Raw genomic sequence first — 14,800 nt, forward strand, 5'->3', positions numbered from 1 at the left:
ACTAGGCCATCTCTCGGGCGACCACGGTCATTCCAAATAGAAAGCCATAACTTAACCGAATTACACGCATTCACTAGATCTCTGTTTTTTTACCAATCTTCTAGCTGAGACTTTTTATGATCACGTCGGAGAGGAACGTTCTTATTTCAGCACATTTCAGCGCGTGATTTATTTGTGCCAAATAGGATGTGAGCTCAACTGAGATGTTCTTTTCACTTTGGGGCGGTACAGCCCGATCACATAAAAGATAGAAAAGCACTGATTTTGATTAGCATCTCGTTAAAGACTTTACTGAAAGACTCACTTGACACATTTTTCCAAACTCGGTAGGAAAACCAATTCGATTATATATTTTGAGCCATAGGTGGGGATGAATAAAAGCAAGTAGAGATAGGAAGATGGTCAGAGTAGAATCCTTCTTCTAAAACTTTGACCTCGTGACTGCCAAATGAAGCAACAACATGGTCTAAGTTAGAAGTTGAGAAAATCAGCCCAATATATGAAAAGTTATCATTCTTAGGCCATACATATTAGTTGGGAGGAACGCAGCCCCAAAAGATTTGTGATCGGGAGACATTCCGTTTGTTGTATCTACATTTAAATATCTGCTCATGGTAACAGATTTAGTGGCAACTTTTTTAAGAAACCTGCCTAAAAGCTTGCAACCAGACGCAAATTGAGAATCAGACTGTTCGTTGTTATACTTTGTAGGCAGATAAACGTAAATTACTACATGATTTTCAAGCTTAGCGGCAATAAAGTAATCAGTCTCTGCTAATAGTAATTTACTATTAGCATAAGGGAATCGGGATAGGATAGCAAGACCACCAGATGGTCTGCCTCGCTGTCTCACAATCTGCACTATGAAAGAGGAAATAAAAATTAGAGACTGCTACTGAATCAGAAATAGGTCGTGGGACTGCAAAAACTGCGAAAGATTTTGTTGTTAACTTTTCCATTAACATTCCAGGAAAAAATTCGAGATCTGAATCTCATTTCTAGCTAGATTTACCTTTCAGCAGAGCCTGTGCAATAGGGCATTTGTAATTGTAACATGGGTGGCTGTCTGATTTGCAAAGAGAACATTTTTTCGGTTTCTTGCAGGGGGCTATTTTAGAGCTCCCATGACCTTTTTCTCCGAAGACGGAACAACAGATTTCGTTTATATATGTACTTGAAATATGACCGTATGATTGGCAATTTATAAGATCGAAGGGGAAGAAACGAAAACTCTCGAATGGTGAATCGTTCGAAACGGATCACTAATGGGAACTTCATTGCTCGAAGTAAATCCTCTTTTGTTTCAAATTTCAGCCTGAAAGATCTGGTAGAGTCACTTTGCTTTACTATAATTATCAACTATCAACAGTTTTATATAAGCCTGCACTTTGTGGTAAACTTCTAGTTTAGCTACTTTTGGCTATCTTGGAAAGAGTTTACGTTAGGAAAATGAAACTTTCATGAGTGGGTCTACAAACTAAAGTATGTCCTAGGAAGGTATTTTGAAGTACCTACCTCCATTCCTTCTCCTTCGAGACGGCAGTGACCTTTAAAAATCTTTGTTTTATGAAATTAAAACCTTGCAAAACAGATGTTCTGCATAAATGAAGAACAAAAAATTGTGTTCAGCTTCACAACTTTACTCAATCCTGATGTATGAGTTTTCTAAGATCTGAAAATACATTTTCCTAAATTTAGAAAAAATACATTGACATTGCACTAGGTCTTTCAACTTCCAATCGAATGAGCCTCTTTCAAAGTTTCTACAACAACTCTTTCTATACAAAGTGCCCTGGTTTAAAAAATAATAATATTGAAACATTAAATAAAATAAAAATAATAAATGTGGTCCAAAAGACTAGATTGACCATTTTCTCATCATATAAAAATATCCCAAACAAGAACAGCCTCTTTTTTTGAATTAAGACAACTTGGTCTAGAGTATGGGTTTTAACCAGTCAGAGCAGCCAGAGCCTGATCAAGATACTAGAATTTTTGGCCCAGTTTGGGGAAAAAAAGAGAACAATGCACCGCAAGTTCATCAAATCATCAGGATATTTATTCACACACCCGTTTGTTGTCTAAAATCTGCATTAATAATTATTCACAATGTTTCAATCCAAAGGATATGCAAAGAAACTTTCACAAAGGTGAGAAAACATAAAAGAACAACATGAAAGACTTTATAGGGATGTTAACACAACCAGGCATACAAATACAGACTTACTTGGAGGGGGGAGGGGAGAAAATTGTAGACAAAGGAAGGAACAAGTTAAAACAAATGGCAAAAGAAAAGTCATTGAGCAAATGAACAAAAATATTCCATGAATCGTTCATTCTTATATAAGTTGAGCTATTTATCCATAGATAAAAATTATTATGATCCTAAAACCAAATAAACATATAACCTAACAAATTGCGTATAATAACTGATTAATTAGTGAACAAAAAGTAATAAAAATCTCATTACGGTGAAACACTGAAAATTGACTTCATTAGACGACCAGTGTTGCCAGAAGGTACAAAAATAAGCCAGTCTGGAGACACTGTGAGGAGTCAATACACATTACACCAGTTCACATTACAGTCACGGCTATTGAATCATTGTCTCGTCGAACCCGTTTGCACGCGGGTTCATATTATAAAATCATCTATTTAAACATTTCACATAAAAATATCTCGTAGCCCCAGAATTTTGCTACACGACCCCATTTGGGATCAGAAGTTTCAGAAGGCCTGGTCTAGAGCATTGGTTTTAACCAGTCAGAGCCCCAATCCCCCCTGGCCCATTCAACCAGAGTTTTGAGCTGATCGAAAAAAGTATACATTTTCGCTCAATTTTGGAGCAAAATAAACTAGAATAATGCGTCGTAATTTCATCAAAACATCAGGATATTTCTTCATACATCCTTTTGTTGTCAAAAAACCAAAGCAGAACAAAAATTGTTTCCAATTTTTAGAATAATAGAAAATAAAGCTTTAGAAAATAATGGAAAATAAAGCTTTAGAGGCTTTTGAACCTTGAAAGGAAGTTTAATCACTTGAAAGAACAGCGCCAAATTTGTGCACTCGTTTAATGAGCAAAACACTTGGCAGACTATTATAAGAAGAATAAAACGGATTTTACAGAGGTGTTTACTCAATAGGCATTTACTCATACTAGATACTACTCATACTAGATTTTTTTTTTTGGGGGGGCGGGGGTAATAGATAAAGGGGACAAACAAGCTAAAACAATAAGCAAAAAAAATCCCTCAAGAAATAAAAAAAAATATTCAAAGAAAATTGAAATAATTAATGAACTGATAAAAATATATTAAAAAAAGCATAGGTATAATAAGGTACAGCAAGGCCACAAAAATTTTTAATGTACAATATGAACTAGTACTTTATCTAAAAATGGGATTTATATGATTATTAAGATTTTATGTAGAATAATATTTTATCTTGCATATATCCTGCTTAAACGGTTTCTCAACAGTATGTGCTCTTTGGTGCCGAATCAAATTGCTTGAGTGAGGAAAAGTTTTTTCACATTTTTCATATTTAAAGGGTTCTTCATCAGTGAGTATGAGTTCTTCGATGGTAATTTAAACTGATAGACCAAAAGAAGTTTTTCACCTACATCACATTTAAAGGGTTTTTCACCCGTGTGTAATCTTATGTGTGCAATTAAACTGCTTGACCGAGAAAATTTTGCTCACATATATCACACTTAAACGGTTTCTCCCCAGTGTGCACTCTTGCGTGCTGAATCAAATTGCTTGACGCAGAAAATGTTTTCTCACAGACCTCACATTTAAAAGGTTTTTCACCTGTATGTAGTCTTTGATGCACTTCCAAATTATAAAACCGAGAAAAGCTCTTGCCACATACATACAAATATATTTCCTTATCTTTGTATGTGTTTCTTTCAGTCTTTTAAATACTTTCTGTTTTTTCAAGGCAAGGAACTATTCAAATATATCTTATGATTGTCCAAGTCTTTTATTTTGGAATCCAGTTCAAACAAATTCAAACCAGTTCAAACCATGTATAACTAAATTTTGACTCATATCGCCAATAAATTGACACAAACAAATAAGACATCTTCTTGTCTCTCCCATTTGGTGTTCCATAATGTGGACAACATAATTTCTGTAATCCCTAAATATTGCAGGGCAGATGGTACATTTTATTGGTGAAAGTTCTTCACAGCCGGTGTCTATGTGATGATCTAGCACAAAAAACGATTTTCTGCTTTTCCACAGGTAGCGCAGCGCCAAATACCAGCTGTTAATTCTTCAATAGCCTGCTCTGTCAGCGTCTTCACCTTCACGATTGGTTTTGGGTCAAAGAGTTTGGTTGATCCACACCATCAGAACTGCAAACAGTAGAATGATTTATCTCTATAGTAAAAAATTATTATTCTATGAAAATTAGTAAGGTAAAACGATTCAATAATTAGACGTCATAGCAATTACAAATGAAAGATGAACTTTCTATAAATGTTACCTGTTTGGGACCTACACAGCAAAAAACTTTCATCAACGCCCCGCTCTTTACGCTAAAGTTTGACTCTGTCTATCAATTCTTCTTTTTAAAACAGTAAAAAACTTTAGCGTAAAGAGCGGGGCGTTGATGAGGAAGCAGCCTCTTTCATATACGAAGTAATTTCTGTTCGTTTTAAGTTTTAATGTCGCTCCTTACTTTCAGTTAAAAAAACTTGTTTTTTTTTTATTTAATTTCTGAACGTTTTTGAATCAATGCATGTTTTGATTTTGGCTCTCCGCAGAGGAATAATTAAAACGAAATTTGCATTTTTTTTTTTTTTTTTTGGCTAAATGGCTTTCTCATAATTTTGATCGAATGATTTTGAGAAAAAAGAGCGGGGGAGGAAGCCTAGTTGCCCTCCGATTTTTTGGTTAATTAAAAAGGCAACTAGAACTTTTAATTTTTTACGAATATTTTTATTAGTAAGAGATTTACGTAACTTATAAATTAGCTTACGTAAAGAACTTTTGTATTCTCATATTTTTATTACATATATGAGGGGGTTCACCCCCTTGTCAGATCCTCGCTCTTTACACTAACGCTTAAATTTTGTCCCAATTCATTAAGAATGACCCCAGAATCACAAAAGCCGTAGAATAAATAGTTGAAATTACTAAAAATACTTTAACGTAAAGAGCGAGGTATTAGGAGGAGGTGAGCCCCTCAAATGGGTAATAATTTCTGTTTGTTTTAAGTTTTAATGCTGTTCCTTACTTCCAGCTGAAAGTACTTTTTCATATTTATTTTTTCATTGTGTTTTCAAATAATGCTAGTAAATCCTGCGCTCCCTTCATGGAGATTTTCATCCCCCATGACAAATTATCGATGGAAAGTTCCCCCAGCATATCCAGCTCTTCTCAACCCCTCCCCCAACCAAAAAAATCCTCCTGAAAACGCCTGTACACTTCCCAATAACCATTACTATATGTAAGCATTGGTCAAAGTTTGTAACTTGTTGCCCCTCCCATGGGGACTGTGGGGGAGTAAGTCGTCCCTAAAGACATAGTTACAAGGTTTTTCCACTACGCTGAATAAAATGGCTATCTCAGAATTTTGATCCGTTGACTTTGGTAAAATAATTAGCGTGGGAGGGGGCCTAGGTGCCCTCCAATTTTTTTGGTCACTTAAAAGGGCACTAGAACTTTTCATTTCCGTTAGAATGAGCCCTCTTGCAACATTCTAGGACAACTGGGTCGATACGATCACCCCTGGGAAAAAGAAAAAAAAACAAAAAAACAAAAAACAAAAAAACAAATAAACACGCATCCGTGATCTGCCTTCTGGCAAAAAATACAAAATTCCACATTTTTATAGATAGGAGCTTAAAACTTCTACAGTAGGGTTCTCTGATACGCTGAATCTGATGTTGTGATTTTCGTTAAGATTCTATGACTTCTAGGGGGCGTTTCCCCCTATTTTCAAAAATAACGCAAATTTTCTCAGGCTCGTAACTTTTGATGGGTAAGACTAAACTTTATGAAACTTATATATTAAAAATCAGCATTAAAATGCGATTCTTTTGATGTAGGTATTGGTATCAAAATTCTATTTTTTTAGAGTTTTGGTTACTATTGAGCCGGGTCGCTCCTTACTACAGTTCGTTACCACGAACTGTTTGACAGATAAGAAGTACGTGTTTCAGAGTGGATATCTGTACTCCTCGGGTGTTGTAAAAAACTTATCTCGAATTCGAATAGCTTTGTTTTGCAGGGTTTGTAGTGGTTTAATATGTCATTTAAAAGTCAGTAAAAATATAACTGAGCAATATTGGATGTTTGCATCAATTAGGCAAAAATATAGGATTCTTAGAACCTTATATGAGAATAACAATTTTAGTCGGTGGAGCAAACCTATATTTATTGATAATTTTAGTCTCAACAACGAAATGTGTGTTTTAAAATTCATGGTAGGGTCAAAAACGATACCTAAATATTTTGCTGTGTATACTCTTTTGATTTCATGTATAAATGTTAATTTTATTCAGAGAAAATCTTTTTCAACTTTTGATTTGATCTTCCATAAATAATAAAATAGATAAAAAATAAATGAAGAATAAAAAGAAATATCTTCAAACCAAGATTAGACTATTGGAAGCTATACTGAAGGCAGTGGTAAAATACGGTTATGAAGTATGGGCGCTCCGAAAAACGGAGGAAGATTTGCTAGGTGTTTTCCAGAGAAATTGTTTTCCAGAAAATATTTCAAACGATAGGCTGTGCGAAAAGTGCGGTTGAATCCCGCTTTCTAGGGCTATAATTCCGAGAAAGGTTGAGATGGCTAGGGCACGATCTGTGAATGAAGGATAACAGATTGCTAAAGATTTTCCTTTTCGGTCAACCGTCTAGGGTTAAACAGAACGCAGGTCGTCTGCAGTTGGGGTGGAAGGACCTCATAAAGAAAGATTTAAGAGAAATAGGAATGTCCTGGGCGGGCGCAAAGAGGGACACTATGAATAAATTGGGATGAAGGAGGAGCGCGCGTAGCTGTGTTGCCTCACGCGTTTTGGTGCTTCAGTGATTCATTAGTAGTATTTAACTCTGGAAAAGAATGATCACCAATTTTACTAGCATCTGATCTTTTGAAAAATTCTTAGTAAGCAGAAAGCACAATATCAGACACCATTTTCTGTTGCCACATTGCACTTTATGCTGAGACTGCCATAGACAAGTTTATGAAAAAAAGACAGAGAGATAGACTAAGCATTGGATTTCAAACAATCCATTGGGCTTAGGGTTTATGATCCCCTTCAAAGATACAAAGCTGTTACAAGCCTAGAGATCTTACTTGCATCAAGTGAAAAAGCCACTTGTATAGTGGGATTCTTTTTTTCGAATCTGTGAATTCATCAAGTCACATATAAGAAATTACTCAGAATTTTCAACTAAGAATTATTTAAACTTGCTCAAAAATTGGGAATTTTTACCTATATTTCATGTTTTCAACGCATTTGTCACTATGAAAAATTCGAAGTAAATTCCAAAAATGTGCTTGGGAAAATGGCTAAAACTAACTCTCAACTATCAAATGATATCATGATTGTCGATATTAACAAACAAAACTTGCAGAAGGAAAAAACTTTATCAATTCACAATAAAACCTAAACAATAAAATTTTATTGTTCTGCTGAATGTAAATAAAAACTATTGTTCTGAATCAGCTTCCATTTTGGCCTAAATCTAAGATAAATGTCCACTTTGGAACCTAAATTCACACACTGTGCTGGTTTAAATTTTTAGTTACTTAAAAAGGAGGTTTAGTTATTTTCAATGATAAGAATCTCAAGAGGAAAAAATGTCTTACAATTTTTATGGGCTTAACATTAGTAATTTTGATGTGCTACCGTATCATTCAAAATGCAAACTTAGTTTGCCGAAGACTTTTGGCAATACTATTTAAACGCTTTAAAAACATGAAAAATGCGACGTGACACTTTAAGAACATTTTTATGTAATGCTCTTTCCTTTGTTTATGTATTCCTTATGATCCTTCGCTATCCCTTAGTCAAACAAATATAATAAAATTCGTCTCCTCTTGCATCTCTGCAAATTTTGGCAGAGTAATTTCTCTTCAGGAATTTGTGACTAGAAAGTCATTAACTCATTTTTTTAATTCTGCAGTTCCATCTCAAGTTCTTCTTTGTTAAGTATGGTTACCATATTTTAGTTCTTGTAATCGTTTAATTTTAACTTTTTTTAACTTTGGAAAATTTGTATGTGGACTTTGAAAATTTCATTCTACGTCATTCGTGATAAAATAATACAGCACGAAGGATCCTATTGTTATAATGAATAAGAAGCAACAAAAATTTAATTCGCTAGGGCCATTGATTTCCCACAGCCCAACTCTTGAATTTTGTAATTACTGAAACTATAATATTTTTTTTCCTCTAGCTGGTTGGTATTATTTTTATATCTAATAATTCCATTTTTTTAGATTTGCTGCTTGTTTGTGTTAAAATTTACGATATTACCAATGAAATGTAATTAGGAGTTAGTAGTGTAATTTAGGTTAGTGCATATTGGCCTGCATTTATATTTGTTTGTTGTTTTACAATTATGTGGAAGGTTTGCTCATTTTTATATACTCTTCAGTTTTGGAGGTTAAAAAGATGCTGGAATTAGAATTTTGTTATGTATTTTATATTGCTCGATATATTGTTGATGTTATCTTGTAAAATTTACATAAGTTTCTATTTTTGACAAAATATAGTTCACAACACCACTAGGTTCAAATAAACCTTCGTCATTGTTGTCCAGATTTTGGGAGTCCGATCTAGATGTTAGATTGGTTATTGTGGATGCAGCACCCAGAGGTGGCTGTTGATGCTCATAGAGTAGAAATAGAAGTTTCTGTGATAGTTCCAGGTTCAATGGATGGAGTATTCCCAGCTTCGACAACAAAAGTAAAAATAAACGAAGAGGCCGCAAATAATAAAAGTAGGATTAAACGTTCTCAATAATTTACCAATAAATAATGAAATCTTAATTAAGATAAAAAAAAACAGACTACAAGCATTAAGAAATGACAATAAACATCAGATTTGAACAAATCTTTCTGTCATAATTTGATGAAACCAAGATAATAGCATACTCCTATATGCTTTAAAAAAAAATTCGTTTATTTAGTTATAATACTAGCTTTGCACCACTTATCAGATATGTTATAATCAACATAAAATTAGAATTACCTTTCAATTCAACTATTAAAAGTACATTATGGCAATAGAATTTCTTGAGTGATCTCAAAGTTTGTCATTTAAAAGATGAGATTCTCCAGAAAATTTTGGGCAAGAATTTATAATTTCAGTTAGTTATGGTTGGTTAAAGTCTTCATTATGGGCTCGGCCAAGCTCAACTGTCACCTGATTAGCTATGCTGTACCTTATACCGAAGTACAATTAATTTTATTTTAAAAATAATAATAAGAGCACAAAACCGAATAAACACATACGGTTGTTAATGATCAGCACAATAAAAGTCATATACCATTTCAAACTTATAACGAACTGAAATAGCAATCGACAAAAGAAGCAAAGGGAAGACCCAAAGCAAATAGGAGAAACATACATCTCAAAAGCCTCCAAAAGGTCAGAGCGTCATTTGTCCTTAACTGGGAACGTTTTTTTTTTTTTTGGTGTGTTCTTACTTTTCATTACACAAACTAAAACAGAGCAACATAAATAATATCTCAAGGCTTTTCAAGTTTAGCAAATAATATACTTAAAATATACTGAAGAAATTTTTGTTCGTTTTTATTTTACTTTGTTTTTCTTATCTTGGCTCTACAAAATCACATTTAGTTTCCTTTAGGAAATACATCTTCAAAAATTCAATTTTTAAAGTTTTATGTTTGCTGATTACAAATAGACGGAATATTGAAATTGTATCCCGTCTTTGATCGCCCTTCCGAAGTTCAACAGCATCCACTACCCAGTGTTGTAAAAAGCAATGTTGCCGTCATAAGCAGACTCCTTTCTGAGTTTAATGAATGACCACCTTTCAATGCCTTAAACCTGATTATTTTAGAAAATGACGGGAAAAACACTTTTTAACTGTATGGATTTTTCGTGAACATGGAGCTTACAACAGAGTTGAACAAATAATAAAACCTGATAAATGATTGTATAACGTCCATGATGCACTGGGATGAAATTGAATAGACTCTGTGAGCTCCAGCTTTGTGACTCACAGCATGCGGGATCGCAGTTTTGGAGATGCATTTTCTATCCGTGACCTTGTCTGCTACTGGTATCATCTTCTGTCTTTAAATTTGGCATTGAAGAGATCGATATGGCATGTAATAAACCAATACTTCAGCGGAGTGTGTTGGATAATAGAAGATGAGTACTTTAGTTAGGTTGAGTGATGCGTGAATAGGGGAATTAAATCATTACCATCCAGATCCTGGGAGTCTAACACAGATGTTAAATTGGATATTCTGGATGCAATACTCAAAGGTAGATGGAGATACTCAGTTGATAGAGTAGAATTTGAAGTTTCTCTGATTGTTTTGACATCGTCTGGTGAAGCACATACAGCTTCTATAATAGAAACAAAGAAAAAGATAGAAAACAAGCAAAGTATGAAAAAAATATTCTCAGTAATTAGTACCAAGGTATAAAACACATATGTGCAAAAATAATGCATAACACAAAAATTGAACAAACTCAAGCATGGTAATTTGATAAATAGAACTCCCATGTCACAGATTAGAATTTTGTTCACAGATTAAATTGGGGCAATGAATAGAGTGCAGGATTAGAAGTACGGGATGTTGTCAAGTATGTGGTATAAAGCTTTAAATATTTGTTTTTAAGTTTTAGATCATTTAAGTGTGTTCAGCTAACTAACACAAAAGCCTTAAGCTGTAGTAGCTAAGGCTGACGATGCAAAATACCCTCAGATCTATTGTAGTCTTCAGAAGAGAACTTCCACTTTCTTCTATTGGTGCCAACACCTGGGGAGTGCCACCCTAAGTGGTCTGCACCACCTGGTTACACCACTGCCATTACTGCGTTGAAGGAGATTCGCTTGTAAGGTTGTAGAAAGAGATCCATTGTTTTTATTAAAAAAAAATATCTTCAAAATCTTTCTTTTCTACTGAAAATACTATGATAAGAAAAATCTCGAAGCTGATGAGCATGCCATTGCTTTAAGTGGTTTTATTTTTACACACTTTTTCTTTTTTTTGACTAATGATATTATTTTGGACATAAAGGAAAAACAGTTCTCACTTCTTCCACACAAAAATTCTCTTCTTCTCTGACTTACTCCTATAAATATTGAACATTTTTTTTTGTAACTAAATATTTATAATGAAAATCTCACCAATTGAACTTTTTTTTACTTGACTTTCGTTAAAACTGACTTTTGCTAGAGTGTTTATGGAAGTTTCTACCTATGATAGCATAATCCCTTTAATAACAAATACCATAAATACAACACTGACTTCCGTAACAATTAAGTTTTTTCATTTTAAAAGCAGAGGTCTATTTTAGGGAAAAATTTTACTGACTGAATTGTTTTGTGTTTTTTGCTTAACTTACTTTGATGAGTTTTCCAAAATTCAGAAGGCAAACTGAATCTTACTATAAACGTTTGGTAATGCTATCCAAAAGCTTTATATGATAATAATAATATATTTTTCTGCTGGATTTACAACAATGGAGATAAACAAGCAGAGTGAAAACAGAAATACTAACTATTACTATAACTATTACTATAGTATAAGAAATACTAACTATTACTATAACTATTACTATAGTATAAGAAATACTAACTATTACTATAACTATTACTATAGTATAAGAAATACTAACTATTACTAACTTTTACTGTAACTATAACTATTACTAACTATTTTCTTACAGTGCAAGACGACACTAATGTTCAATATTTTATTTTAGAAATGAAACAAATGCCTTGAACAAAATTTGCAAAAATTGTATGCAGAAATTTACAAATTCCAGAATTAGCAGGATTTATTTTCCATAATACGTTGCATATTTTCAAGTTTCTTTTTCATCTCGTTTTGGCTTCAGCAGTTTCAAATTTTAATATGATGAAGTCTTAGCAAATTCTAATCTGTTCTAGTCTTTCCCAATAAAATACTAACCAAAATATTTGATTATGCAAAAATCAAATGCTTGAAATGTACCTTCATTGTCAAAACATATGGAGCCCAATTCCTGGGTGCCAGGCTCAAGTTTAAATGGTCCTGAAAAGCAGCAAAAAGTACCCACAGGAACATCTTACCCTTTAGGAGACAAAAGATGGGTTGAAAAGTCAAAAACCTTCTCATGTTCACTTGGTAAAGCCTCTTCAACTTCTGAAAGAAAGCACAAATAAAAGAGATATAAAACACATTCATCAGAAAAGCTTACAAAACAAACCCAACTACTTCCCCTTTTCAACACATTATCCTGTGACAATGAATAATAATCCTTATAAGGACAGAAATAAAGCTATCTTTGGCAAATAGCCAACACAAAATCTGAGGAGTTAGAGTTGAAAAAAAAGGAATCCTAAAATTCTTCCACAGGTTTGAGGCTAGTCAGTTGGCTAATTATCTAAGATTAAACAGCCATAAAGCACTTGATGGCAATGATGCTTTTTCCTTTTAATGCTAATCCCAGTTTCCTTTAGTGTCAGACTATGAAATTGTTCAATTAATTCCTTTTTTTGCATCTTTATTTCCTTTTCTTTCTGATTCCTTTTGGTTTTGTTTCCATTTGATTTTGGAAAATATACATATACAGAAAAGGAAATAGATACACCACTTCCTAAAGCCCCTGCTGATTCTAGGTGGGAGTCAAAGGTCAAGCTAAGCCTGTATACCTCCATGGCAGTGATGGTAGTTACAGGCAATGAGGCTCGATCTTCCGTCCCTGGGCAGCAGAGGAAATCCGGCAGCGCACCTCAAAGCGGTGGAAGGGTGTAAACACCACTGAGATCCACGCCGAGCGATTTGGTGGCCAACGCGCTCCGGGTGACCCGCAAGACTGGGGACCTTGCGGTCAACTCAATTCCCAAGAAACATTGATGGATCTGAGACCTAGAAGAAAAGTTGTAACAACTACGGCGTCCCCGGCAAGCGACGCGGCCCCCGTATTGGCGCGGGTGTCGAGAAGTAAACTAGCCAACCATACTACGGCGTTCCCGGCAGGCGACGCAACTTTGAATATGGCGGCGAAGTCGAAAAATCCTTTCAACGCCATAAATCTAGGAAAACCAACTACAGTCATTAAACAGGCAAAATCCAGAATAAATGTTGGGTGCTGGAATGTAAGATCCGCTAAACAAGAAGCCACACAAGTTTTTCTTGTCCATGAGATGGAGAAGTACAACATAGACATACTTTGCATATCCGAGACGAGAATCTCCGGTTCTGGCTCTATAGTTATAACGGCTCCTGAAACACTACATCAGTTCCACTTTTTCTATTCCGGAGTAGAAGATAATTCAGGACTCCACGGAGTTGGTTTCATCATGAACCAAAGAACCAGAAACGCTCTCCTAGAATGGGAACCAGTCTCCTGTAGACTTGCTAGAATCAGACTAAAAGGAAACCCTGCAAATGTGTCGATAATTTCTACCTATGCTACCACCCGTGACGCTACTGAAACGACCAAGGATGATTTCTAAGGTGAACTGCAGCAGTTGTCTTCTTCTATAGCCGCATGTGATTACTAGATTGTTGCTGGAGACTTCAACGCAAGAGTTGGTCCATCTGACCAGACCACAAGACAAATCCTGGGAAAATTTGGACAGGGTCACAGATGCGAGAATGGGCAGAGGTTGGTAAACTATGCCTTGATGAACCACCTTGTTATCACCAATACCATATTTAAACACAAACCTAGCCACCTCTTAACTTGGCATTCAAATGACGGTATCACTAAGGCCCAAATTGACTTCATTCTCGTACGCCAGCGCAGGAGAAGATCCGTGCAGTACTCTCGCTCTTACAACGGCGCGGACACAGGCTCACAGTCTGGATCTGACCACAGGCTCGTCGCAGCAAAAATTTTGCTACGTCTTGCAATTCGGAGAAAAAACAAGTCCAAGGTCGGCTTCGATATCGGTAAACTTCAAGACCAAGAAGTGCGGCAGGCCCTCAACTTGGAACTAACTAACCGGTTTGACGCCCTCAGTTCTGATTAAAACCTAACCCCCGGTAAGAGATGGGAGACCTTTAAAACCGTGATGACAGAGACTGCCGATGAGATCCTAGGCCGAGCAAAAATCAAACGACAACACTGGATAACCGCTAGAACCCTGTCAATAGTCGGTGAGCGAAGACAAAAGATGGGAGGCCTTAAAGAAGAAACAAAGGAGTTACGCAGACAGGTAAAACGCTCTGTTCGGCTGGACCGCCACCAAATGTGGGAAGATGCTGCCGAGTCATTAGAGAAAGCAGCACGCTTACATGACACCCGCAAGCTTTACCAGATCCTGAAAGAATCCGTTGGTAAGAAAGCTGCTGTCTCAGAAATAATCAAAAACAGATCAGGAAAAATCATTAGTTGTCAGAAGGAACGTTCAGCAAGATGGAAGGATCACTTTCAGCTCCTCCTGAACCCATCCCCTTCATCTGCTCATGATGCCTTCCCACATTCCGTCTCTAAAAAGCCTTACGATATCGATCTGGATACACCGACCAGAGCCAAAATACTAAAAGCGATCAAAACCCTAAAAAACCACAAAGCCCCAGGTGAAGACGGCCTCCCCTCGGAACTATACAAACAATGCCCTGAGGTCACTGCTGA

The 14,800-nt window shown here is 35.5% G+C and overlaps 1 protein-coding gene across 1 annotated transcript; it reads left to right on the top strand.

The window, feature by feature from the left end:
* The first annotated feature begins 13,214 nt into the window (after window positions 1-13,214).
* Window positions 13,215-13,676, top strand: LOC136041721 (uncharacterized). Its single transcript, XM_065726466.1, has one exon. It carries the CDS (start codon window positions 13,215-13,217, stop codon window positions 13,674-13,676), a length of 462 nt encoding a protein of 153 aa, XP_065582538.1.
* The last annotated feature ends 1,124 nt before the right edge of the window (window positions 13,677-14,800 follow it).

This window comes from Artemia franciscana, unplaced genomic scaffold, assembly GCF_032884065.1.
Source record: "Artemia franciscana unplaced genomic scaffold, ASM3288406v1 PGA_scaffold_330, whole genome shotgun sequence".
NCBI classification, from domain to species: domain Eukaryota; kingdom Metazoa; phylum Arthropoda; class Branchiopoda; order Anostraca; family Artemiidae; genus Artemia; species Artemia franciscana.